The 25230-nt window shown below is 36.9% G+C and overlaps 1 protein-coding gene across 3 annotated transcripts in view; it reads left to right on the forward strand.

The window, feature by feature from the left end:
• The first annotated feature begins 3158 nt into the window (after positions 1–3158).
• The window catches only part of LOC145687867 (putative E3 ubiquitin-protein ligase makorin-1), a 50602-nt gene continuing 28530 nt past the window's right edge, over positions 3159–25230 (forward strand). The window contains exons 1-3 of one of the 3 annotated variants that reach the window (XM_081761369.1): positions 3159–3309; positions 16272–16400; positions 20384–20557. In XM_081761369.1, coding sequence (XP_081617495.1) covers positions 3275–3309; positions 16272–16400; positions 20384–20557 — 338 coding nt within the window. In that variant the 5' untranslated portion in view covers positions 3159–3274. The other 2 variants (XM_081761370.1, XM_081761371.1) reach the window with 2 other exon arrangements.

Genomic DNA, 25230 nt, shown 5'->3' on the forward strand with positions numbered 1-25230 from the left:
GTAAACTTCATAACAAGGAACTGTATAATTTAAACCCTTTAAAAACGTTGTTAGGAGCATCAAATCTAGGAAGGTCAGGTGGGTAGGTCATGTTGCCAAAATGAAAGAAATCAGGAACGCTTTCAAAATTTTGACTGGAAATCCAATCGGAGAACGTCCATCAAGAAGATCTAGACGCGGATAGAAGGACAATATTAAGATGAATCTGGCAGAAATATTAATACAAAGTAGAAACTGGATTCAGTTGGGTAAGGACAGAAGTCAATCGAGAGGTTTTATGGACGAGACATTGAACCTCCGGGTTCTATAGGCCTTAGAGTTAGTTAGTTAATTCTTTTACGGTAAAAAAAAAAAAAAAAAAAATTGTGAAATATAACGGAAATTCAGAAGGTTTATGTTTTGTCTGTATGTAGATAGATAAATCCGAGCACAACTGATACGTTTGCACAGAAAACATGTCCTGGCGATACAACTAGTTGATGGAGATATGATCCCAATAAATTCCTTCAAATTGAAAGCATTTCATATGTCAATAGACTAAAAAAAATCACAGGTAGTAATTAGTCTTTGAAAAAGATGAAATTCGTTGGGTTAAGGTCTGATCCTTTAGGCACTACTCTACGATTTCGAATCCCCCTTCTTTGCCTTCATTTTTAACATTCCCGCGCAAACAGCAGCTCGCGTGTGTCTCTTCATTCCTCTCATTTTCATACCTTCATTTTCATCATCGTGATTAATCCGATTGGGTAGAAAAGCGTGATTAACTAACTAAACTCATCGCCATCACAACGCTCAACGCGTATTTCAGACTTAAACAATTTCCGATTTTGAAAATGCTCCTCCGTACACTATAAGTCATTACTCGACACCTTGTATGTCATATCGTCATTAGCAAATCGTATATAATAACTTTAAGTAATAAGTAAGAGCTTGTTGTGACTAATATTAGAAATCTTGGGTTGCGAGCGAAGCGAGCAAGAAAATTTTTAACAAACGTATTTTTTCGGAAACTGACAACAATATTGATTTAATAGGGCGCCAATTCTTTTATGGGGTGCCGCGTCGTTTACTCTTTTCCGAGACTATTTTTTCTTCTTGCTCGTTCGGCGCCCCTTGCTATCAGCGCCCGGGGCAACCGCCCCGCTCGCCTCCCCTTAGCTACGGCTCTGATCCTGTATATTAAAGATAACTCAGTTCTTCGTTGAAGTGGGATTTGAAATGAAACTTGGATGTAAAAATACGGATCTAAATGTGACAGATACTAAGGCAATCTTCTACAGTATATTATTCTTACAACACTAGCAGTGAATTGTTCGAAAAATAAAGCAAATGCTTCATATCAAATGTATAAAACATGTGAAAGATCTTTCGGACTCGTAGATTAATTTGCGAAAGTAATATAGTGAGCAAAAGCTCAAAATATCCATTTGACAAGGACACTGTTTTTCCTCTGTCCATTGCACATTCATGAGAGAGAATACCCTTTCCACGTTAGCATTATGCGCAGGAATACTGAAGATAAATTCACAGCTTTAGTAGGCCTACTGCTCGAAACACTCGCACTGTGCAAAAAAATAGGTCTACTTCTCCTGACATGATTTAGTACTCCAAATGTCCTTCTCCTTCACAACTATTGCTTCTATTTGTTGTTTTAAATATGAGAATTGATCAAACAATACTGAATCATCAGTTGTTTGACCTTATTCTGTAGAAACTTAACTCTCTCTTGTGCTTCAATCCACGCTTGTATGGAACGTAGCAGCATCCATTTAAAGATAGAAAAGTCCTTGAGTGACGTTATCCCATCCTTAAATAACAACATGTTTCATAGAACTCTTCCACTGAAAATGAAATCTTCGAGTTTTATGTCTTACAGTTATGCCGACTAAGCTAGGAGACGATGATGATGAGAAATGAATGAAATGGTGGAGTGAAGAAAGTGGGAGAACACCGAGAAAACCCACGAACACGGTGTTTCTCCACGACAAAGCCCACTTGGTGCGAGCTGGAATCGAACCAGGGGCTCACGCTCTCCGACTAAGCCACCGTGCTCCCTCTTCCACTTCAACATATTTTTTTTTTCATGTCTGAAGCTGTTAAAGTCAATAGGGCCTAAGCCAAAGATTTGACTTTCTGAGGTGGAATTCTTTCTTCTTTACTTTGCTTTATCAATGTAAGAGTGCCCTTTAAAATTACACTAATATCTGCCTTTTCTATTTTAAGTATTTGTCTGTTGAACACTCTCATTTGGCTGTGAACAAACCAAAGATATGGCTTACTTAGCGGGTTTTCAAAGAGGGTTCTTAAAACTTCTGGTTCTTTTTCTTCTAAGAGGAAAAGGGTTGCAGGTTGTTTTTTTTTTTCAATCTAAAGAACGAAAACCGGGACAAACGGGCGTCCCGAAAGCCTTCCTCGGGACAGTTAATTCTTTCATTGAAAACCGGGACTGTTCCTGAAAAACGGGATGTCTGGCAATCCTAGGTGATATTGGACCCCCTCCAACAAAAAATAGTGAGTACGCGCCAGGAAACACATGAATCTGCGCTTATAGAGGATTTTATCCCTCCCTCCAATCGCGAAAAAATCTGAAATAATGCTCTTGCTTAAGATAAGCAAAATGCAAAGTGGTGTTATTAACCAATTAGTGGTGAGTGTAGAAACTGAACTAAGCTGCATGGGAATAAGAAAAAAAAATGGAAACCTGAACATGTTTCTTTAATACCGGTACCTTTATAAAACTGAACACCTTCCTAGATATTCTGGAGTTTCTAATCTCTAGTGAAATGAAACTGAAAACTGAGAGCTTTTTAGGGCTCCTGTAAATTTACCTTATCCTGTAATGGCAATTTCAAAAATAAATAAATAAATAAAATAAAGACAAATAGTGAATTAAACTTGTACTTTTTATTTCATAATGTTCTTTACCAGTACAAAATAGAATTTAATGCAATTTCTATTCGAAAAGACGTGTTATATGGAGTTACTACAGAAATTCAATATATATATGCAACGTAGTATATGTAAATTTCATTATTAGAATTATTCATGTTTGTGTCTGTATGTGTGCCTGTGATCTAACTAATCATACAGTATCTTTTACTTTCTATACATTGGCTAGCTTGGGAAATCCAATAAAACTTTCCGAACTGTATTTTCAGATAACATTAACTTCGTAATAAATAATCGTGTAAATGATACTACCTCTGTGATGTTACACCTACCGTACCTTATTATTATGTCGTTGGCAACAGTGTGGTAGAATAAAATTGTAAAAATGGCTGAAGGATGGACGCAAAATGTTCCCTGCCGGTAAGAATTGCAAAAAGGACTTATTTCCCGTGTGTTCTTGATAGTGAACATAAATGATATGTTTAGAAAAGAAATGTGGGAACATTCTGGAAGTGCACTAAAGTAGTGAAACTGGTGATTATTGCGATACAATTGGGTGAAAATGTCTTCTAGGTCAGAGTTCTTACGAAGTACAGATAGTTGCTTGCGTTGCTTAACAATGTATTTTATTAACAAAAGAACCGTGTACAGTAATATTTGAAGTGAAAGTGGTGACATGTAAATTTCATTTTACCGAAATGTGAAAATTTGCTTTTGCTTAGTTGAATCTTTGGATTGTTACGTGGACAAAAGTAATTGCACCATTTACGCAATTTCGGGATAATATTTTTAAGGGTGATAATATCAAATCATCTGATCTTTCTAAGTACTTACGGTGGTCATTTCACTCTCAAATTTGTAAAGATTCACTCGTCATTCATATATTTGAGTATGTTTTGATGTCATTGTTTCCCCCTTGTACTGAGAATGTTGAATTCCTTCTGGAGCGTTTATGACAATTTCTTCATATTGGTGTCACATCATCTCAAAGAGCTTCTGGATGTTTAATAGTCGTTCTGTTTCCTTGAACATGACATTTCAAAAGTCCATAGATTGTTGGCAGCAATGTGTTCTGTTTCTTTCATTAGTAGATTACGTAACAAATTGAAACATTCAAATTTTGATTTAGGTCTGGTCTGGAAACTTTTGGTCCTTCTTTCACGACGAAAGTTTATGAACGGTAGCTCTGTGAATGTTTGTGTTTAGACTATTGCAGATTAAACTTATTTTTCAGTTTGGTGCGAGTTTAAAACTAGAATAAAAATTCAAAATATACATGCATAATGTGCTTACGAGGTCAGGTGTGTGTTGTGTTTTCCATACGTAGAAAACTTTCGCATCCCATCATACGTTTGCATAAATATAACCAAAAAAAAAAAATAAATAAATAAATAAATAAATAAAATAAAATAAAAATGTGAACTGTATATAGAAGTGAGCTCTCTTGGATAGTTGTGAAGTGTCGTTGCCTTACGTGCGGGTACGAATAGGAGTATATCTGGGTTGGATCTCATGTTTAGAGCCTCGACACTGCTAAGCAGCGTTAGACTACGGAGAATGTAGCCGTACATATTTACGGAGTTTTATATTGAAATTCTTTGGTTCAAGATTAAAAAACGTCGGATTAATATAGTGTAATATTCAGGGGTAAACTTTACAATACACGCTCCAGATGCGCATCGATAAGTAGGACTGCTTTGAAAGAATATAACAGTAAGATCGGGTTAGCTTACGGTTTGGGAAGTATGGACCCATTTTGTTAAAATTAATCGAGTGTAATTTCTTGTGTCTATGTAATTTACCAGCTGGAGCGGCCATTGTAATGTTCAACACATATTCAGTTGTATGTTTTCTTGTTATGGTCTAGAACCTTACAAATCAGAAGTAAGATTGGCCAATATTGTTTTTGTATTGCTCCATAGCTTGAAACACCCGTGGGTAAGATTTATTCCTGCCCCATCATAAAGTGATGTAAGATATATATTAAGATCCCAGACAGTAAAAACTAGGTGAATAACATCGTTTGTTTGTTGATTTTCTTGGAGTCCTTCCGTGTTCTCTCTCTTCAATCCTTCTTTCAGCGGGAGGAGGCCACGGTGGCTCAGTTATAAAGCGTTTACCTCTGGTGTTAGAGTCTTTAGTTCGATTCCCGTCGAAATAAATTTGTGGTGGACATCATGTCCGTTGATTTTCTCGGCGGTTACGGTTTCCTCCCACATTCTCATTCCCCAAATTCTTTCATCGTTCATTTCCTGAATTATCTGTCTTCCTTAGCGTAACAGGCATAATCGTGGGATGTTAAACTGAAAGATCTCATTTCATTTTTATTTCACTCTTTCAACAACGGTAATAGATATCGAGAAGCGGTTTCTGCAATAGATTCATTACTTCATGAATAGGTTTCATCTTATAAGTTAACCCTCTATCCATACCAAAAGTTGTTGGAATTACCCATTTCCGGTATCAACGTTGACCTCGATAGAGAAAAAAACTTGAAGAGATAGTGACATGTAGTTTTCTGGAACAGATTCAGCATCCCAATTATAGGTTCCATTTCCTTCGTTAACCCTAGATTAAACCATATGTGGTAGAATTTGACTATTTCCGGTTTCAACGTTGATTGCCATACGATAATATAAAAAGTCAAGCAGTTTTTTTTTTTTAATCTATTATGCGTCTGAAGAAAAGATACAATTTTCACACATCTCACTAAAAAAAATAAAAATAAAAACAGAAAAGAAATAGCTTTTTGGCATGACTTCTGTAGGAAGTTTGGGAGAATCTAGTCTATAACTTTCTTTGATCTCCCAGTGATTAAGATCTTTACACAAATTAAGGGAATTTTGGAGGGAGGGAGTGTTTTGCTGACAACAAAGAGCTCCAGAAAATGGTAACTGCATTTTTCATCTGCGTCAGAAAGTATATGACGAGGACATGCACTTGTCCCGATAGGTTGAATGTCTCATTGTCGTAGTTGTCTATGTAGCTTAATAGTCCAAGGAATGTACTTTTAAATGAGTGGTTGTTGCTCATGTTTAAATTTCTTTGCTCTGCCACTGGAATGTCGGGATCCCATCAATTAGGGACGTGAGTAGTGAGCGTGTATCCCCGTCACGTAAAGTGAGAAACCCATCGTTTGTGTCATTGCATGTTAACGATCTGAGGAAATGTGACGTTACCGCTCTTCCTTTATCGTGAACATATTCACGTAGTACCAGGAAGACTACTTAGTTACTGTGGTATACAGCAAATGTTAGCACATGCAGGTATTTTCAGATTCATATGAATTATGAATGGCTGTAGTGAATCATTTAACATCAAAGTGTTCTACCGATTTAGTGGATAATTACATTCGCTCAAGTATAGCTATCTTGGAAAACGTAAGAATTTATTGGTGATGTATTTATAATAATGTTAAGTTTGGTATAAGGGATAATGGTAATTAAATGGAATATATATATATATATATATATATATATATATATATATATATATATATATATATATATATATATATATATATATTTAAATAAGGGAACATATGAAAAAGTCCTGTTGAGGTATTTGGTATAAACGTTTTAAATGAAAAAAGTTAATTTTTTATTCATTTAAAATAAGTTTCTACATTATAATAAATGTTTTACGTGAATAGCATTGAAGCATAATAGTTGTGATAGAATAGAAATTAAATTTTCAACACTACTTGAGAGAGTGGTTTATTATAACTTAGTGTGATGTTGCCTAAAAATAATTAGCTGTAAATCGTAAATTACTTAAATGTCTTTTAATATGTATATGTTTATGAATTGACATATGAACAAGAATTCGTAGAGAGAACATTAGTAAATCGTAGAGCTGTATTTAAAAAAAAATATATGACATACAGGATGAGAGATTGTAGTGAGACCTGTATGACATAATTAACTGCACAGCTCTAGATCAAGAGGTCTATCAAATCAGTATGTCTGAGATTATTTCGGTGGTGGTGGTATATTTAATTTGCTTTCGTGTCTTATTTCTGTAAATTAACTTTCCTGTAGTGTTGCAAAGTTAAAAGGATTTCGAAATTGCCCTGTTCTTACCGGTTCATTTATTTGAGCGTGGTATTATGATGATTATGAGAATAATATAATATTGTAGTAATATCTTATTGTAAGAACTTCATGATATACTAACAATTATTGAGAATAAAATAACCAACCGTGGTATATATCTGTCATTTAATAATTGCCGAAGTTTCCAGTAGTAACTTTCTTCTTCCTCAGTGGCATTTTCTTCTAACATCGACTGCAAGTTTCAACCCACATTGTGGCACCAATCATTATGAGCATGGTTCCCAGCTGGTGTATCGCGCAGTCCCATAAGTTGTGTCACGAAGTTTTAGAATTTATAAATCATAAAATATTTAATAATTAGTTGAAATCAAGTTTTGAGACAGACTGTACCAGTCGATATCTCCACAAGTAGCAGCAATGTTCACTACTTTATACAAAATGGTCATGCTATGATAATTTATATTAATGATAAACCAAATAAGTGTGTCGCTATGTCGTGGACGTTCCGAGTTCCTTCGTGGCTATGTGGATAGCGAACGCGCCTTTGGTGTGGGAGACCCGGATTTGATTCCCGACGGGAACTAATGCGGTTCGGATCCTGCATTAAGATGTAGGTTCATGTCGCATATTGCCTCAGTGGTGAACGGGACGCTAAACTCAAATTCAATCCAATCCACTCGTGGACGTTCAGTCAGAAAAGGTTGGGAACCACTGTGGTATAGTATAGAAGCATCAATCAGACTTTTGGTTTATAAATACGTTACTGATATCAGTAACAAAAGTTGCACTTTTAAATATCAGAACTTTCGCAGAAACACTAAAATTCTTGAACTCAACACTTTGCAGAGCGTGTCACAGACGTTAAAGACAATAAACAGACACTATTATGTCCGTTGCGACATATCCGTGCGTCGAAACAAAAAATTAATAAGGTCAAGAAACTATACACAACGAATTGTTTTATTTAGAGAAATATTTTTACAAAACTTGTGGTCTTAATATTTTGAGAAAGGCAGTTTAGAGAAGAGATCGGACACAATTATTGACACCTAAGACGAAATCTATGGGTTGAATAATACAACACGTTTCCAACCCAGATACAATTCTGATCCAACAGCTTACTAAAATTTGAATCGACAACAACTTTAAAAAAATTCAACCTACTAACTGAAGAGAGGTATTCATAGTTCATTTGTTATATATATATTGTGGACGTTCATTTACCGGCAAACTACTTAATTCATATATTCACTGTTTTTACAGAATTACAGAAATATACGGAAGAATTCCTGAGAGTGTGGTGCGACAAAGAAAAGTATGTAAATTGATTATATCGCAGCAACAACTGACATACACATAGTCATAAAAAATTGCCCTTTATTGGATCTTTATTTTTTAAAGTTTATTTTCTTGCCCAAGACTCACCTTAATCACTATTCAAACAGTATTTCTTAACGTTGTTATTATACCAAATGAATTGATTTCTTGGGTATACCACCATGCAAGCTTGATCCCGTAGGGATGAGTTAAGCGTGTGTAGTTTTTGTTTCCGAAAATACAACTTATATTTTGAGCGCTCATAACGTGGTAATCTGGAATCCTGCACAATATATTATTTCACACTCTTTATGTAACAGGTGAAGGCCTACCAGCATGCCAAATTTGATTTCGATGTGATGAGTTAAGTTCGGTGCATGCGGTGGATCGTTTTTTGCATTCGAAAATCTGATTCAAAATTTGACCGTCAATATTTCTTGAACTGAAAACTTGCATAACATAAAGTTTTCCATGCTTTTACAGGTATGAAAAGATATAACCATGCTGAGTTTGATCGCAATAGGGTGAATTGTGTTGGCTTTTTTTTTTTTTCTTTCTTTCTTTCTTCGAAAATGTCATTCAAACTTTCACCGTTCATAACTAGGAAACCAAAGGTCTGTATAGTATAATGTTTCACATTTATATGCAGTTCAAAGTTCCTCTACCATGCAAAGTTTCGTGTCGATTGCATAAGCTAGGTTCAAGTCGTACGATATAGAATGTCCTTGGCATTCCAGGGAAAGTTAAACGAAGGACGAAAATGTGATAATGAAGTAATAATTTGTGGGTTCTCATGACAAGCGAAAGCAGTAGGAACTCGATTGAATGCATCATATTATTCACAAGTAGAAGATTAATACTGTTTATATTTTCATGATTGTAACCGTATAGTACATCTGCACCGATCTGGAAAACATTGAGCTGAAAATAAGTTTGAGTGGTTCTGCGAAAATTCAGTTATTTAAGAATGCAACTGTAGTTACTTAGTGAGGTATTTGTGTACCTTTTTTGTCTCTAAAGTTTTTTAAATCTGTATTTTACATAAGAATTTTGTGAGATCCGAGTTGAAGTGAGTACCGGTACTCGATGTTTAAAGAAAACGCCGCTAAGGAAGATGGAAGTTCTTATTGTAATTAATATTATATTAATTATTTTAACATCCCATGTTATACTCCGAGGCTAAGAGCTCCTTCGTGCTAAGCGGTTAGCGTACGCGCTTTTGGCGTGAAAGACCCGGGTTCGATTCCCGGCGGGAGCTCATGTGGTTCGAATTCCACGTTAATCAGTAGGTCCACGTCTCATATAGCCTCGCTGCTGAAAGGGACGCTAAACTAAAATCAACTCAACTCCGAGGCTAAGGGATACGGTGTTGATAAACGAAATGGTGGAATGAAGAAAGTAGGAGAACAGAACCCGACAAAATCCACGCACGTAGTATTTGTCAAACAGAAAGCTTACTTGACGGGAGATGATATCGAACGAGGAGCTCTACGCATCTGAGGTGATCGCTGTACCACTGAATTTCCGTCGCCCCGTTTGTCAATTATTAAATGGCAGACTTACACCAAGATTATTCCAAATGAATATTTTTACAGTTTCGTTCCTTAAGTTGTTGTTTATTATGTATAAATTAATCATTCAACTCTCCGCTGCAAAGTGAAAGCTTATTTGTGGTTAGTTTCGGTGAACTCATCTTCCTTGGTTAGTAATTGAAAAGTTAAGAAAGTCTTTCCTCTCTTCTAACTCTGGCTCCTTGATCACCATTTTGGAAACATGTGTTTGTCTTACGTATTGAAAACTCATCTTCGCACCTTGTAATGTTTTCTTTTGGAGCGGAAAGTTAATAATAGGTTCATTTTCTTTCCATAATGTGTTCTGCGAGCTAAATACAATAGAACAATATTTTTGTTATTAACCTAGTTCTATATAGAATCTATAACGTTATTTTAACCACAAAAGGTGTGGATTCTTTTGGAGAAAACAAGGTCAAGGTGTTTGTGTAAAGGAACCATCCCAACATTCAACTGCAAAGGCTAAAGGTAAACTGACCATGAGCTACGGTCCAGAAGTCCATTGTCTTTGATTTATACAGTTTCACACCAAAAGCTCATTCAAGTGTATAAAATGGTTTATCAGTTAATTTTATCTCTACGCTTTGAACTACAAATTAACTATGCGGTTTGGTAGGACGCGGGAAATCATATACCGGAAACTACTGAATGAAGGTTTTTCCCCTCTTTTTCTTTTTCTTTTTTTTCTTTTTTTTTTTTTGCGCGTGAAGACAATTGTAAGATTCACAAATAAATTTATGGATGATATTCATTTACATTTCATCTTGGGGGGCCACAGTGGCTCAATGGTAAAGGTCTTCCTTCAGATGCTTTGGGTTTCTGGTTCGATTCCCAGTCAAGTAAGTTTGTGGTGGACAACATCGTGTCCGTGTATTTTCTCGGGGTACTTCCACTTTCTCATTCCGCAAATTCTTCCATCATTATTAACTTGCTTCAATCATCTGTCTCCCTTAGCCTAAAGGGCATAATTGTGGGACGTTAAACTGAAAAATTTCATTTCAATTTTTTAAAGTTCAACTTTAGAGACGCCCCTTTCTATATTCAAACTTGTTCGAAGTCATCTGTATGCACAAAAAGAAAAGAAAAGAAAAGAAAGAAAAACATGAATCTTGCTGTCTGAGGCACAGCTCAATGAGTAAACTTAGTAGGTTCTTAGAGGTATTTGAACTTTTGAAAACATTCACTTTTTCTATTTATTTATTTAGTTATTTAACGTCCCATGATTATACTCCGACACTAAGGGATATAATGACTGATAAAAGTGGGACAAAATGAGAGAACCCTGAATAAACGCATACACGCGGTCCACCATATATCTGACTTAGCACGAGCTGGCTTGGAACCAGGGACTCCATGCACTATAACTGAGCTCTCTACCACAAACCCACCTCGACTTTGTTTAAATTTTAGTCTCACATCACGGTGGTTCAGATCCCCCTTCAAACCATAGGTTTTGTCTTAGGTACTTTCACTGTTGGCGAGGGACTTAAATACAAATCAATCCTTCATAAGAGCTCCTTCGTGGCTAAGCGGTTAGCGTACGCGCCTTTGGCGTGGGAGGCCCGGGTTCGACTCCTGGTGGGAGCTCATGTGGTTCGGATTCCACGTTAATCAGTAGGTCCACGTCTCATGTAGCCTCGCTGCTGAACGGGACGCAAAACTAAAAATCAACTCGATCCTCCATAATCTTTTATCAGTTTGAGAACATGACCAATTTGAACTAAATTCCTCTTGAAAATGAGACAACGTAATCCTTCGTTTAAAAAAATTGTGGTGTACTTGGTACGTTTGTTCCGAAGTTATTAATAACAGGTTGAGCGCAGAGAAAAAGTTACCTTCTGTTGCTGATGACTTATATAACAGCAAAACTTGTGTAATACATTAAATAGCATAAAGCAATTGTCATTAGCATTAGCCGATTGACAGTGTATTTTTCGTGAAACACATTCAGAAGTAACTAAAGCTGTTTCACAGGAATGTTTTTTTTAAACATATTTTTGATTATACTCAAGTAACAGTTAAGAATAGGGCAGCTGTGTGAAGGTACAAAATTTAACACTACTGCTAGATTCGTCGATAGCAATCATTTTTCGAATAGTACTACTTGAAAAACATTACACATATTCCGAGATACACCCAAAAGCGCTCCTATGTAAAGTGCAATAGGTATTTTTGATTTGATTAGGTATCTTTGCAAGAAAATATAGGTTTCAGCCTTCGTAAGTAGCTGCGAGAAGTACTTGTACTTAATGTGTAAAGAAACAGGAATAAGTCAAAACGTTATCACACGGATATTGATCATAATAACAATAATAAACTGAGAAATGTTTGACAAAGTCCTTGATTACACAGGGAAGGTATGGAGGTGGTAGAGAAACGTTCGGAAAAGTCAGCAGCTGAGAAGAGCAAAGAGCAGTTAGTGATGAAATACGTTGTTAGATTGGAGCTTCTCCAACTTTAATCTACGACAGAATCACATTACATTGTTCTGTTCGCTTCTCAGTTGCTGATCTTCCATATAGCTTATATTTTCTTCCTTTTCCTATTTGATGAAGTGTGTAACTGTTTTCTGTTACTTCCTCGTGGTTCCATGGTTATTTCGTGTGTGCTTCTCTGTGCATGGTCCTATTTTGATTTCCGGTGGAGGTATTTCCCTCGGATGAAAATGCAAGTAGTGGTTTCGGAGGATACAGACAAAATTTCGCCGTCCAAAATCTCGCTCCGCAAAATCCTTGGGAGATGAAACCTCTCTATAAAATTTATCCAATGACTTTCTTAATATGCAATTCCATATTGCAAATAATAATAATAATGAGACATAAATAACAAGTTTAGAGATTAAAAGCGTAAAAATATTGACGAGTTTAGAATGAACGGACATACACGTGTCAAATAAACCTACAATCTCCAATCCTTGAAGTCTTTGGTGACTAAACTCAATAAAACAACCTAGAAACTTCACATACGTGTTTAGGACCTCAATAGAAGTAAAAACGTTTATCTGCGACTTTGGTCGGAAACGCTTAATTATAGCGATAAAGCTAATTAAATGTAATTAGTAAAAAGTTGGTCATAGGTTACTACACCGAATAAAACAACCGTTAAACTTCATATACGTGTTCCCAGCTCGCGCCGTGTGGACTTTTGTGGTGGACAAACATCGTGCTCGTGGGTTTTCTCGGGGTTCTCCCGTTTCCTCCCACTTTCTTCATTCCACTATTTCATTCATTTCTCATAATCACAGTCTCCTTTATCCTAACCGGCATAACCGTGGGACGTAAAACTCAAAGATTTCATTTCATTTTCATATACGTGTTCAGTACTTCAATACAAGAAAAGCGTTTATCTTTGACTTTAGTCGGGAACTCTTAACTACGGATATAGGGCAAATTAAAGGTTGTTAGTGGAAATGGTTGTTTCTGTAATTATATACAGGGTGGTTCAGTAATGTTGGACAGCTCTGAATAAATCGGAAACCAGAAGAGATATTAGCAAGAGTGTGGTGGATCCAGATACTTGTGGAAGGGGGACGTCTTTTGAGGTACCACACAATGTTACCAGGTCAACAGTGTTGTCAGCTCAGTACAAAGTTGTATTTTTTTAAATGGAACATATAGAAGTTTATGCCATCAAAAGAATTAGTACAGAATGTGAATACCAACAAGTGAAACCGCAGCTGTCAGTGTTGCCAAATAAGGAAGTTATAAAGCTTCAAAGATCAAGAAATTAAAGTGTCCGTAGAGCAAAACTAGCAAAAAGGCAAGAAAAATAATACTACGGAATGAAAAGAAGTAACAAAAAGAGTAAACTAAAGAACGCACAGCATCCAGTGAGTAACAGGGTTGCCACAGCAAAGGGGGAAAAAATTGAAAATTTTGCAGTTGCTATAGGAGGAAAAGTGCCCATATGACATAATGCTGGAAACACCATAGAAAGTCTATGTAAGAGTCAGGAATCCTAATAGCGTTTGTTCGAAAGCGATATCTCTAACCGTTTTCGAGATACACCAAAGGTGTGCGGGGTTTGCAACACTGCATAATAATTCCCTCGCCCTCCAAACTACAGCAACGAGTAATGAAAATGATACGCCCAACAAAATGTAAGAACTACACGGGTCTAATCGTCAAATCAATTATGCAGTGTTGCAAACCCCGCACACCTTTGGTGTATCTCGAAAACGGTTAGAGATATCGCTTTCGAACAAACGCTATTAGGATTCCTGACTCTTACATAGACTTTCTATGGTGTTTCCAGCATTATGTCATATGGGCACTTTTCCTCCTATAGCAACTGCAAAATTTTCAATTTTTTCCCCCTTTGCTGTGGCAACCCTGTTACTCACTGGATGCTGTGCGTTCTTTAGTTTACTCTTTTTGTTACTTCTTTTCATTCCGTAGTATTATTTTTCTTGCCTTTTTGCTAGTTTTGCTCTACGGACACTTTAATTTCTTGATCTTTGAAGCTTTATAACTTCCTTATTTGGCAACACTGACAGCTGCGGTTTCACTTGTTGGTATTCACATTCTGTACTAATTCTTTTGATGGCATAAACTTCTATATGTTCCATTTAAAAAAATACAACTTTGTACTGAGCTGACAACACTGTTGACCTGGTAACATTGTGTGATACCTCAAAAGACGTCCCCCTTCCACAAGTATCTGAATCCACCACACTCTTGCTAATATCTCTTCTGGTTTCCGATTTATTCAGGGCTGTCCAACATTACTGAACCACCCTGTATATTTAGTTCTATATCTTTGTTTACGATCAAAGTCACATATACACTTTAATGGTGTCGTCACTTGGCGAGATTACGTTCCGCGTAATTAAGGCCAGGCGAGATTCTGTGTCGCGAAATTTAAGACTGCGAGGTTTTGGACGGCGAAGTTTCGGCAAGGCGAGATTTTCTTCGGCGATGTTTTAGCCATGTGAGATAATGGCCCGGCGAGATTTTGGACGGCAGGGTTTTGTCGAGGCGAGGTTTTGTACCCAAACCGTGGTTCGAATCCTCAGACTATCTACAGTGACTTGATGTTTCAAATGTGGAATTTATAAGCTAACACGACGTTGTGTCAATATTTATTCAGAACAGTGTATTTAGAATATATAATCTGTAGCTAATATCTTGTGCATTTAGTTTCAAACTCTGCCAGCGATGAAGTCATCCTGGTTCAACTGTATGATCCGTCTCCTTAGCCGCGGTGTCACAAAGGAACGTTGAACCAGTGTTGCATATACAGAGGTTGTTTCCAATGTATAATGATGATTTTCATAAACGATAGTAACGCCACGTGCGAAATGAGTGACATCACCGGTCGTGTAGACATAGTGGAATTTAGTTTATCCATGATCCGGGTGGTGAACGTTCGTGTTGAAGATTGCCACCGAAAATAAATCTACTAGGAAGGCTTCGTGACTGCAGTTTCCAATATCAAACATGTATTAACCGTGTCAAGAAGCAAACCCTCATCTTGCTGGGAACCGTACAACAGCTACTACATCCGAGAAGTACAGGCTGTCGCCACACGAAAGAATTCCCAGGTACACCGAGAGATATTAGAAACCATATTGGAACGCTCCCCAAGATAATTCACACCATAATACGTCGTAATCTGTTGTTCAGAAAGCGTCGAAAGGAGCTTTTACGAAACCTTGCCGAAACACATTGTAGAACGTTGTTCTAATTGTTGACGTCTACGAACATCACCACCTAACGGATAAGAGGAAATATATTGCTACACTGGAGGGGGGGGGCATGTCTGTATCTCAATGACTGTAGCAAGCCACGTGCAATTTTCTGCAAGAATGTGGTATTAAAAGACTTCCGAAAATGAGATCGTGAGTTTAGAGAATGTTTCGGCAATGGTTTCTGTAAAAGTGGAAAGTAAAATATGCACCATGTCGCCAGTATGCCAATGTGAATTCCAATCATTATCAGACTAACATTCTGGTACCCATTTATCGTCATGGCATTCCTCGTGTGTGTGCGAAAGAGAGATGTCATGTATAACTACGTCAAGACAAGGCATCCTTTCATTCACATGTATTAAAATCTCCAGATGCATTATTGCGCCTTTGATCTACTCAAGATGGCCTTGGCACAGCGGAAACCCCAGACCATTGGCCTTGACGCAGCGAAAAATCTGTGAAGAGGAATGGTTGGGACTGGACATGACTACATGCTTGCCAGCCTTACCCCCTCCCAGTGGACTCGTCGATGCTGTGCGATAGACAGAATTGCGTGGCCACCAAATAAATCATCATCGATGGTAGGGTCAGGGAATTTCCTGAGAGAGAGGCATATTAAAATTGTCACTATAGATGGAAAACATCCTCTGTTTGTATATACTAATGTACATAAGTATGTTAAAGTGCTCCATCTTTATAATTGAAAGACAATAACGTAAGAATACTTGTTTATTTGGGTATTTTTTGTAGGTATTTTGCAAATGGAATGTGCCGTGAAGGAGAAAATTGCAGGTATTCACATGAACAAGAACAGGTTTTGTCTACTTCCGTATGTCGTTATTTTCAGCGAGGAATGTGCATATTTGGGAAACGATGCAGGTAAGTTCAAAACATGTTGATTTAAGACGGCATTTTATATACTTTTCAGAAATAATTTTTAAAAAAGGAATTGCCGTATCTTGTTTGGTTTTCAGTTGATAAGCTTTCCATTAGGGGAATTCTTTCTGCTGTACCTTGTATTTACGTACATACTAATTCAAGGGCTTGATTAGTGAATAGGTTACGTTACGTCAAAATAATAATGCTTGTAGTCAATTGATTTCTTAGTGACTACATAGCATTGTTTCTCCGTATCTTCCATGGTGCATTTTGTTCTGTGACACGATAAAGTGAAGCAAAGTGTGACATAATAAAGGTGCACGTTAGCACCTACATTAAGTACTGGAAAAGAATTTTCTGTTAAAAATGTTCCATAATTCTTTGATCCTCGAATTCCTTAAACTACGTTTTAATTTTGGGGGCCGCGGTGGCTCAGTAGTAGAGCGTTCACCTCTGGTGCTTGGGGTTCCGGGTTCGATCCCAGCTTTCGCCAAGTGAACTTTGTGGTGGACAAACACCGTGCTCGTGGGTTTTCTCGGGGTTCTCCCGTTTCCTCCCACTTTCTTCATTCCACCATTTCCTTCATTTCTCATAATCACCGTCTCCTTTAGCCTAACCGGCTTAACCGTGAGACGTAGAACTCAAAGATTTCATTTTTTCATTTTTACGTTTTAATTTATACACTGTGATAAATGGTGGCCACATTAATCAGTTCCCTGAATGAAACAATTTATTCGTGAGACAAGTGTTGTTATACCTTAGTTGCTCCGTTGCTATTCGCACAGGGAGAAATATTTCCAATATTTCGAGAAGTTTTGTTCTCTTTGACGGTATAATAAAATACAAGTAACTGAAGCAGGAGTAAAGTGGGAGAAGTTAAATATCGCGTTTCTCAATGTATCAGTAGTAGGACAGCAAACAAAGTGTTCGTTACATTTTCGTATAATCTTGTTCTCCATCGCGAATATACTCATCTGCTGTGTCCTTTTTATTCTTTACATAGGAACTTCAGTGATATTTCGTGGATTTTAGTTCTTGTTCATGTGTTTTGAGCTATCGCATGGATGCGTTTATTTATTTAGGCACTCAATAAAAACTTGGGAATAAGTTGTTGAACACTTACTTCAACGTCTATCTGTTCATTAACAACTTCGAAGAATCTACATGATAGTATCAAGTTGCCAATTACTTTTTTACTTATCTCACCAAAAGATACATTTTAAAGTTTAAAGCACTCGCGGGTGAATGAAAGCGTTCAAAAACTACGACCATTGTTACAGGGTCGCAACAAGATAGTATGTATACACATCAGCTGTTTGAATTAATTCTCGCTGTATTTTGCAACAAAAACATACGCTTACTTCAAACGAACGGTATATTTTATTTTATTGAAAGTATTGTCCTTCGGAAGCTACAACCATTTCCCACTTTTCTGGTAACACGTGCATTCCAGGGTAGAGAAAAAAAACAGGTTCTTTCTAGGCGATCCACCCAACGAGTCACTTTTTGACATCTTCAAAAGATCTGGGTAAGACATCCCGTCGAAGTGCCTCCATGGTTTCCATCACTAAGTTTGCAATATATGGTTTGACATTGTCAGGGCTGTCATGTTTTGGCATATTGCGGGCGTTTTTTTCTTTGAGTGTCCGATCGAGATGAATTGTGTTGGATAACGTTCAGCATTAACCATTTGATCCGGTTGCAGCAGCTCACAATAGACAACACTGATCTAATCCCACCAAACGCATAGCATGACCTACTTTCTATTAATATCTTGTTGTGGCGTTGTTGGTGGTGGTTTGCGTGGACGCACTCATGATTTCCTGTCTTTAGGATTGTCGTAACAAATCCACTTTCATCCCAGTCACAATTTGATGCAAAAACAACTTCCGTTTTCATCTTTAAAGCAGCAATGTACAAATTGTTAAACGTTTGACACCTAAACATCTAGTGTTTCAGATAACTCTTCAAGCGTGTGAAATTAATCATCATCTAGTAGTACCTCTAATTCTCCATCTTCAAACTTTTTCTGCGCTTTTTGTCACTCACGTCAAAATCACTGTCTTTGAAGCATCTAAACCGATCTCTGCAAGTTGTTTGAAATAGAGTCTGCTGTTCATACGCCTTCAGTTGTAAACAATGACTTTACGCAGCAGATGCTTGAGATGAAAAGCAGGAAAGTACGACTTCCCTCAAATGCTTTTTTTAATTATTATTTTATTGTACTAAACCAGACATTTTCAAGGGAATAAATATTTATGTTGTTTTCACCCCAGTCTGTCACTCATTGTTATTAAATCCTATTGTTAGTACCTTCTTGTACATTTATTTCATATACATATACACTTATACTTTCCGCTATATTGAAATAGCACAACTACTGACCTCTATTGGCGAAAGCGATAATTAAGTCAAGCTCCTAATATCTATATGAGTGTACACAAATATGGTTATCAAAATAATGCAAACGACAAAGGAAAATGAAACTTACCTGATTAATATGGCGCGGGACCACGTTAGCTTGCAGAACAGCTGTAATTGGTTGTGGAATAAAGGATTGTAAGTCGTGAATTGTTTCTATAGAAATATGCTGCTGTTTCTCATGCATTACAGCATTTACGTTTGTCAACGAGGATGCAGGAGGATACTACTGCGGTGTCTGGGCTCCAGAACTGATCACAGATGTTCAATAATGTTGAGTTGTGGGGTTGGGCGCTTCAGGGGGTTGTGTAGTAGTTAATCCCGGTGTTCGTGGAACCATACCTCAACAGCTGGAGAAGTATGAATTGGAAAATACCATCATTGGGTGGAAATATCTAGACTATAAGATGCAGGTGGTCACCTGAAATACCCACATATTCACTGGTAGTAATGCGTTCTGTAAGAACAATCACAGGACCCTTGGAATACCAGGAAATACGCTTTACAACATCACTGAGCCGCCTCCATGTTTGATGGTAGGGAAGAGAGTGATCGGAGCATAAGCTTCGTAAGTCTTCCGCCATATATAAACACTCCCTTTCGGAAAGATTATTTACCGGACAATGCTACGCGTTTCCAATCATTGGTGTCCACTTTGCATGTTCTCGGCACTTTTTGCGCTGAAGCGTTGTTGGCGGTGACTAGCGGTTTGGATTAGGATTTCTGGGCTTTCGGCTTCTATGGCCATGTTAGCTCGTCACGTATATGAGGAATGACGTCCTTCGGCAGTCACACTATCCAAGGAAAGGGAAAAGAGAAAGAATTGGGGAAGGAAGGAAGCGGCCTACGACCTGTATGTTAGATACAATCCCGGCATTTTAGACCCTATACACCAGTGCTAAGCGCTCTAACACTGAGCCACCGTACCTCCTCAGTACCCCAAGAATAGGTCCCATCTCCGACTTCAGTTCTCTACCACTTCCGGTTTCAATACTGAATTCTGTAGACGAAAGTCCTTGAGACAGACAGAGAAATGAATTCAGAGTCCGAAGAAGTATTTCATTTCTGACCTTAATACTCTATAGCAGCAGGAAGTTATGGACCTATTATTTGTAGTTTAGGATTGAATCTGCATCGGGTACATATTATAGACACTGCTTGGTCTTGTTGACATTGCACAATTATAGTGCTTGAAGTAATCCATGTGGATAACTCGAAAATTGTCAGCGTTGATGAGAACAGGGCCAGATTTGAAGCCAGTGCCTGAATATCTATAAAATGGCATTAACATTTGTATACAGTTCAAACTATTGTGTTACAATCATTTCTTCCAACATACCAAGCTCATACCTGGACTTTGTCTGAGGTGATATCAAAATAAGTTACGTTAATGAGGCCCACCATAATAGTTTGTGACAAAAATTTTATCATCATGATCTGTTACATGATATTTTATTGTTGGACATAATAAGAGAAGTTTGTAAAAAAAATTGTGATATTCATGTGTGTTTTTGTCAATTTTGATGAAAATGATAATGAAGTATCGATGATGTTTGTTTCAGGTTTTTGCACTTAGATACAAATAGTAATAATCCTGCTGGTGTGGATGACCCAGGGTCTCAGCAGAATCCGGCAGGGAATAGACTCGTTCAGAGTTCAGCTCCATCACACGTCTCAAGGAATTCCATAGTAGGGTCATCGTCATCATCAAGGTCATCAGATGGTAGAGAAATGAGGTAAAGAACCCCACTTTCTGTAATAAATGTCTTTTTGTATTCTTAATGGTCTAACCGTTTACCCCTACATATCTTCAAATAACTTTTTAACGTTGTGAGAATCTAGAATGCAGTTCTTACTTCTTCATAATATCAATACTTGCATAATAATTCATTTTCGTACTTATTTTTGGATCAAAAATCCAATATATTTAAATGAAAAATTTTCTTGTAAGCCTTATATCTGGAGAAGTACATATAGTGTAGCCAAACCCAAACTATCACTTAACTCAGTATGATGTGCTTATTCCGTAAAAAATACGAAAACTCGATTTAGGGACCGTTCAAAAAAATTTGTGACCCCTGATCCAAAAACTATTTGCCAAGATCGCAATCTTTTGATCTTTTTCTTTTATTTATTTATTTATTTATGTAATTAATTAATTATGATTCCTAAAATTCTTGTTTGAATAATGACAAAAGTTAAGTTTGTAGTATGTTGAAAATTCGAAATATGTCTTTACTATACGTTAAGTAATTTTTGTTGATTAAAAACTTGGTACAAGACTTATCGTTGTTACATCATCAAGCAAATAGTGTGGCAACATTACTTGCACGGTCCTCGGACTGACAGGTGCTGTCTTTATTTCAGTCACTTTAACCCCATCTTTCATTGTAAAATGTTACTCGTTGGGAACAAAATAATTTTATTTATAATGTAGTGAACCTAACAAGTGATTATTATTATTATTATTATTAAACTATAGAACTACACTAGGCAAAAACAATTTATTTGTATAAATGTTACTTCGTCTATTAGATGTCAACACTTAAATAGTGATTATTGCGTTATTCCGTGTTTTGAGAAATGAAAATTGAAGGTAGGAACGATCAGTGAGAATGGTTAAGTATAAACAAATTTTATAGTATGTGTATTGTAGTATTTTCTTAAATTTTTTGTGCACATATTTGGTGTTAGTTTCAGCTTATTGGAAGCTTTCAACACTTATGAATGTTTCCTTATTGAAGAGTCTGTTTCTATTGAAGTTTCCTATTGAGGAGAATTTTTAGGATAAGTAATTGAATACATCTAACAATCTGTTTTTTAAAGACTTCCTCTTACGCCAAGTTACCAGAAAGCTTTGATGAATTGAAATAGACAGCTGAGAAGTTATTGCTCAAAATTTCTCACTTGTTTTGCATTTGTGTTGCTAACATAATTCTAAAACTTTGTATATTTGCTAGTAATAGTTCTGTGCTTACTATTATGATACTACTATAAATAAATAAATAAAAATCTGTCTCTTTCCAAATATAGTGAAATTGCAAAAGTTAGGTCAGTATTACTTCTAATTCCATAGTTATTGCAACATAGCAGGGTTAATCGTTCAAAATTAATTTTATTTAAACAGAACCAACTACAATTTCTGAGCATTCTGTGATAAGCTTTGTAATCTTTCGAATTACAAGTGGATGGAGTTGCATATATGGACTTTACCGCCCAACATGCAAATTATCGTTTATAACAGGACAATGGCTGAATCGTTGAATCGACACACAGTTTCTCTGATATTCGACGCTAAATGGACACATTATTACAAACTACAAAGAGTTGCAATTCACATCTGTAAAAGACTTCATTCAAAATTTAAAGGTCTTGTCATGGTGAGGGAAGAACACATACATCATTCGTCAAACTAATACTACATATTATATATTACTATTTTTTTTTCCTTTTATTTTAACCCAGCGAAGTGGGTAATTGACAATAGTGAAATGATAAAATTATAACCCATCTCCCCCTGCTTAGGATACACATTTCAATTGAAGTGTAAAGGTAAAAACGAAGGTTAACCTAAGTAGTAACTAGGTTCAAAAGTTCATTTTAAACGGTCCAACTATTTTCTCAGTTCTTCCATTTGAGGAACAGAAAATGGAAAACTAAGTATAGAAATTGTCTCCTCTATACCCTTAGAAACTGAATCTTCGAAAATACTGGGGACACGTGTGAACTTATTTTTAACAAGGACTTGGTACAAATAGGGATCCGCAACATGAGGGATTTGTGAGGTACTCTATTGTTGGCATACATTTTATACACCCTCCAGTCTCTAGGATAACGCACTTTAATAGAAGTAACACGATAGAAACTTTTCTCGACCCAAGTGCTATGTTCAAAAATTCGTTTCAAGGAAGTAAGGGTGTGGATTTGTTTAGCAGTCAAACATACAACCATACATTTCAGATTTATTTAGAAAACTAGCCTTTGTCCGGATGAGGGCTTCACCTCCAGGCCCTCGCGTTTGCTTGGTCTGCGGCCTCTTACTCTCGTCATTTACTTAGATACCCGCCTAAAAACAGAAAATATCTATTTTTGGCGATTTTCGCGTTTGTCAGTTTGAAAGGTCTACGAGCATGCCTAGTTTTGAGTTTCTATTTCAATTCAGAGTACCTGAACTTTCAGGTTTTTCATGGAAAAATGACCCATTTGAACCCTTTCTGTCCGGCATTTAAATTCGGCGGTAAACACATTTCTGCGAGGATTTCTAAACGAGTTGAAGGGGCCGCAATGGCTCAGTGGTAGAGCGTTCACCTCTGGTGCTTGGGGTCCCGGGTTCGATCCCAGCCCCCGCCAAGTGAAACTTGTGGTGGACAAGCACCGTGTGCGTGGGTTTCCTCGGGGTTCTCCCGTTTCCTCCCACTTTCTTCATTCCACCATTTCATTCATTACTCATCACCGTCTCCTTTAGTCTAACCGGCATAACCATGGGACGTAAAACTCAAAGATTTCATTTTCATTTTTTCTAAACGAGTTGACAGTCGCAGAACGCATAGTCTTGTTTAAATACCTGTAACTCAGCTAATTGGAAATGAATTTGGATGGAACAAAACTTAACTTATAACACGAGAATTATGCGTATCAAGCATCTTATTAAATACGTATTATACAATGACATGTTTTAATTTCAGAGAAAAAAATATTCAATGTACTCACCAAATAATATAGATTTCTGAACTTCTTCAAAGGAGATCTCTTGTTGCGAACTCCATAATATCTAAAAGTTTGTTTTGCTGTGATATATTTCAAAGCAAGGATCAGCACACAACGATACATGGCAAAGATGATTCCTTCCTTCTTTTTTTGGGAGCACGTACACGGCAACGTGCACTTCTTGATTTTTTGGGCTAGTCTTTCGAATGTCTAGCACAAAGTAATGTTATCTGTGCTTCAGATGAACTTGCTCGTTCAGGCTTTTTTGACACTATGTTTCCCCTTCAAATGCCCTTGTAAGAAGTCCTTCAATGAGACTTTCCCGAAAGTCTTTATGGGATTTTTGAAAGCCAATATCTTCACCTAGTATAAACGAATTCAACACTGCCAAATTCAAAAAAAAAAAAAAAAAAAAAAAAAAATTCTTCGTCCATTTTAGGGTTTTCCTATCAATGGAGTAACTGTTAGCTATTGATTAGCAGTATCAGCATGGCGCATGTTTGTGTTGTAGAGTAAAATTGTTTCAGTTTTTATTGCATTTCCATGCTCATCTACAAAATTCCCTTCTACTGGTGCAACGTGCATATTTCTCAGAAGGAAAACTTCTCTTTCATCCTTCCAAGAAATTGCACATAAATTACCTTTGACCCGTCATTTGATGTCCCCTTTCTTCAATTTCAGTTCCTTTTCAGTAAAATTGGGTGGCACGTTACGCCTGTTTGGCCTACCTGTTCCGCAGCAATTTATTTTCATGTCATGAAGCGCACTGTACAAATTTGGTGATGAAAAGTAATTATCCATAAAGAATTTATGTTACTTGTTTCTCACACACAATGCACCATCTACCTAGCTAATGCTTCTTTTGCCGGAACGTTAGGAGTTTCAAATTCTTTCTGTTTACCCGTGTATATAGAAATATGAAAAGTGTAGCCCGCACTATCTTGTATAACTTGACACTGAAACGCTTGTGTTTTTAGGAATGTATTGTCCAAATACAACTCGCCGTTTATAAGACACAATTACTTCGTCAGTGGCCAGATTTTCTCTTGGTTTATAGTCTATTTTGAAAGATGAGTTTAGAATTTAGTCTTAAAAACATCTCGTATTTTCTAAATTTTGTCCTCCCTGTTAGATTTCTCGTTGTCTGCGAAATGTAAAAACGTTAGTATGTGCCAAAACCTGTCCCTTGTTATTATTTTCCCAAAGAAAGGAGTGTGATATTCTTCTTTTGTTGACCAGTAGTCGTGCAGTGTGTCCCGAACATCATGCCCCATTCAATAGTATGCCAGAAAAACGTACATTTCAGAAATTGTAAGGTCACCCTCAATAAGGGAGGGTTGAACACTTCGTTTTGCTTTGTATTGTGCGTAATATCGATTTGTTTCCGTTACTAATAACTTTATTAAATGTTTGTCAAAGAACAGTGTGTGCTGAGGAATTTGTTGTGATGTTAACAGCGGTATTTTTTGTCTAATCCAGTTTCAAGAACTGTAAAGGAATGCACTTCTGGTTTATGTCCTGGAACACGCGGGCCCCAGGTTGCACGCCTCACAGGTTGTAAACCACTTATTCCCTTACCCCCTGAATCACTAGCATTGTCACTTTCACCTTCCTCAACATTTAGTATTCTTATTTCATCAGTATCTCCTCTATCCTTCTCTTCTGTTAATATTTCTTCATAACTACTTTCGTCCATAAATAC

Source organism: Thermobia domestica, chromosome 6, assembly GCF_964235325.1.
Source record: "Thermobia domestica chromosome 6, izTheDome1.hap1.1, whole genome shotgun sequence".
In the NCBI taxonomy this organism is placed as follows: domain Eukaryota; kingdom Metazoa; phylum Arthropoda; class Insecta; order Zygentoma; family Lepismatidae; genus Thermobia; species Thermobia domestica.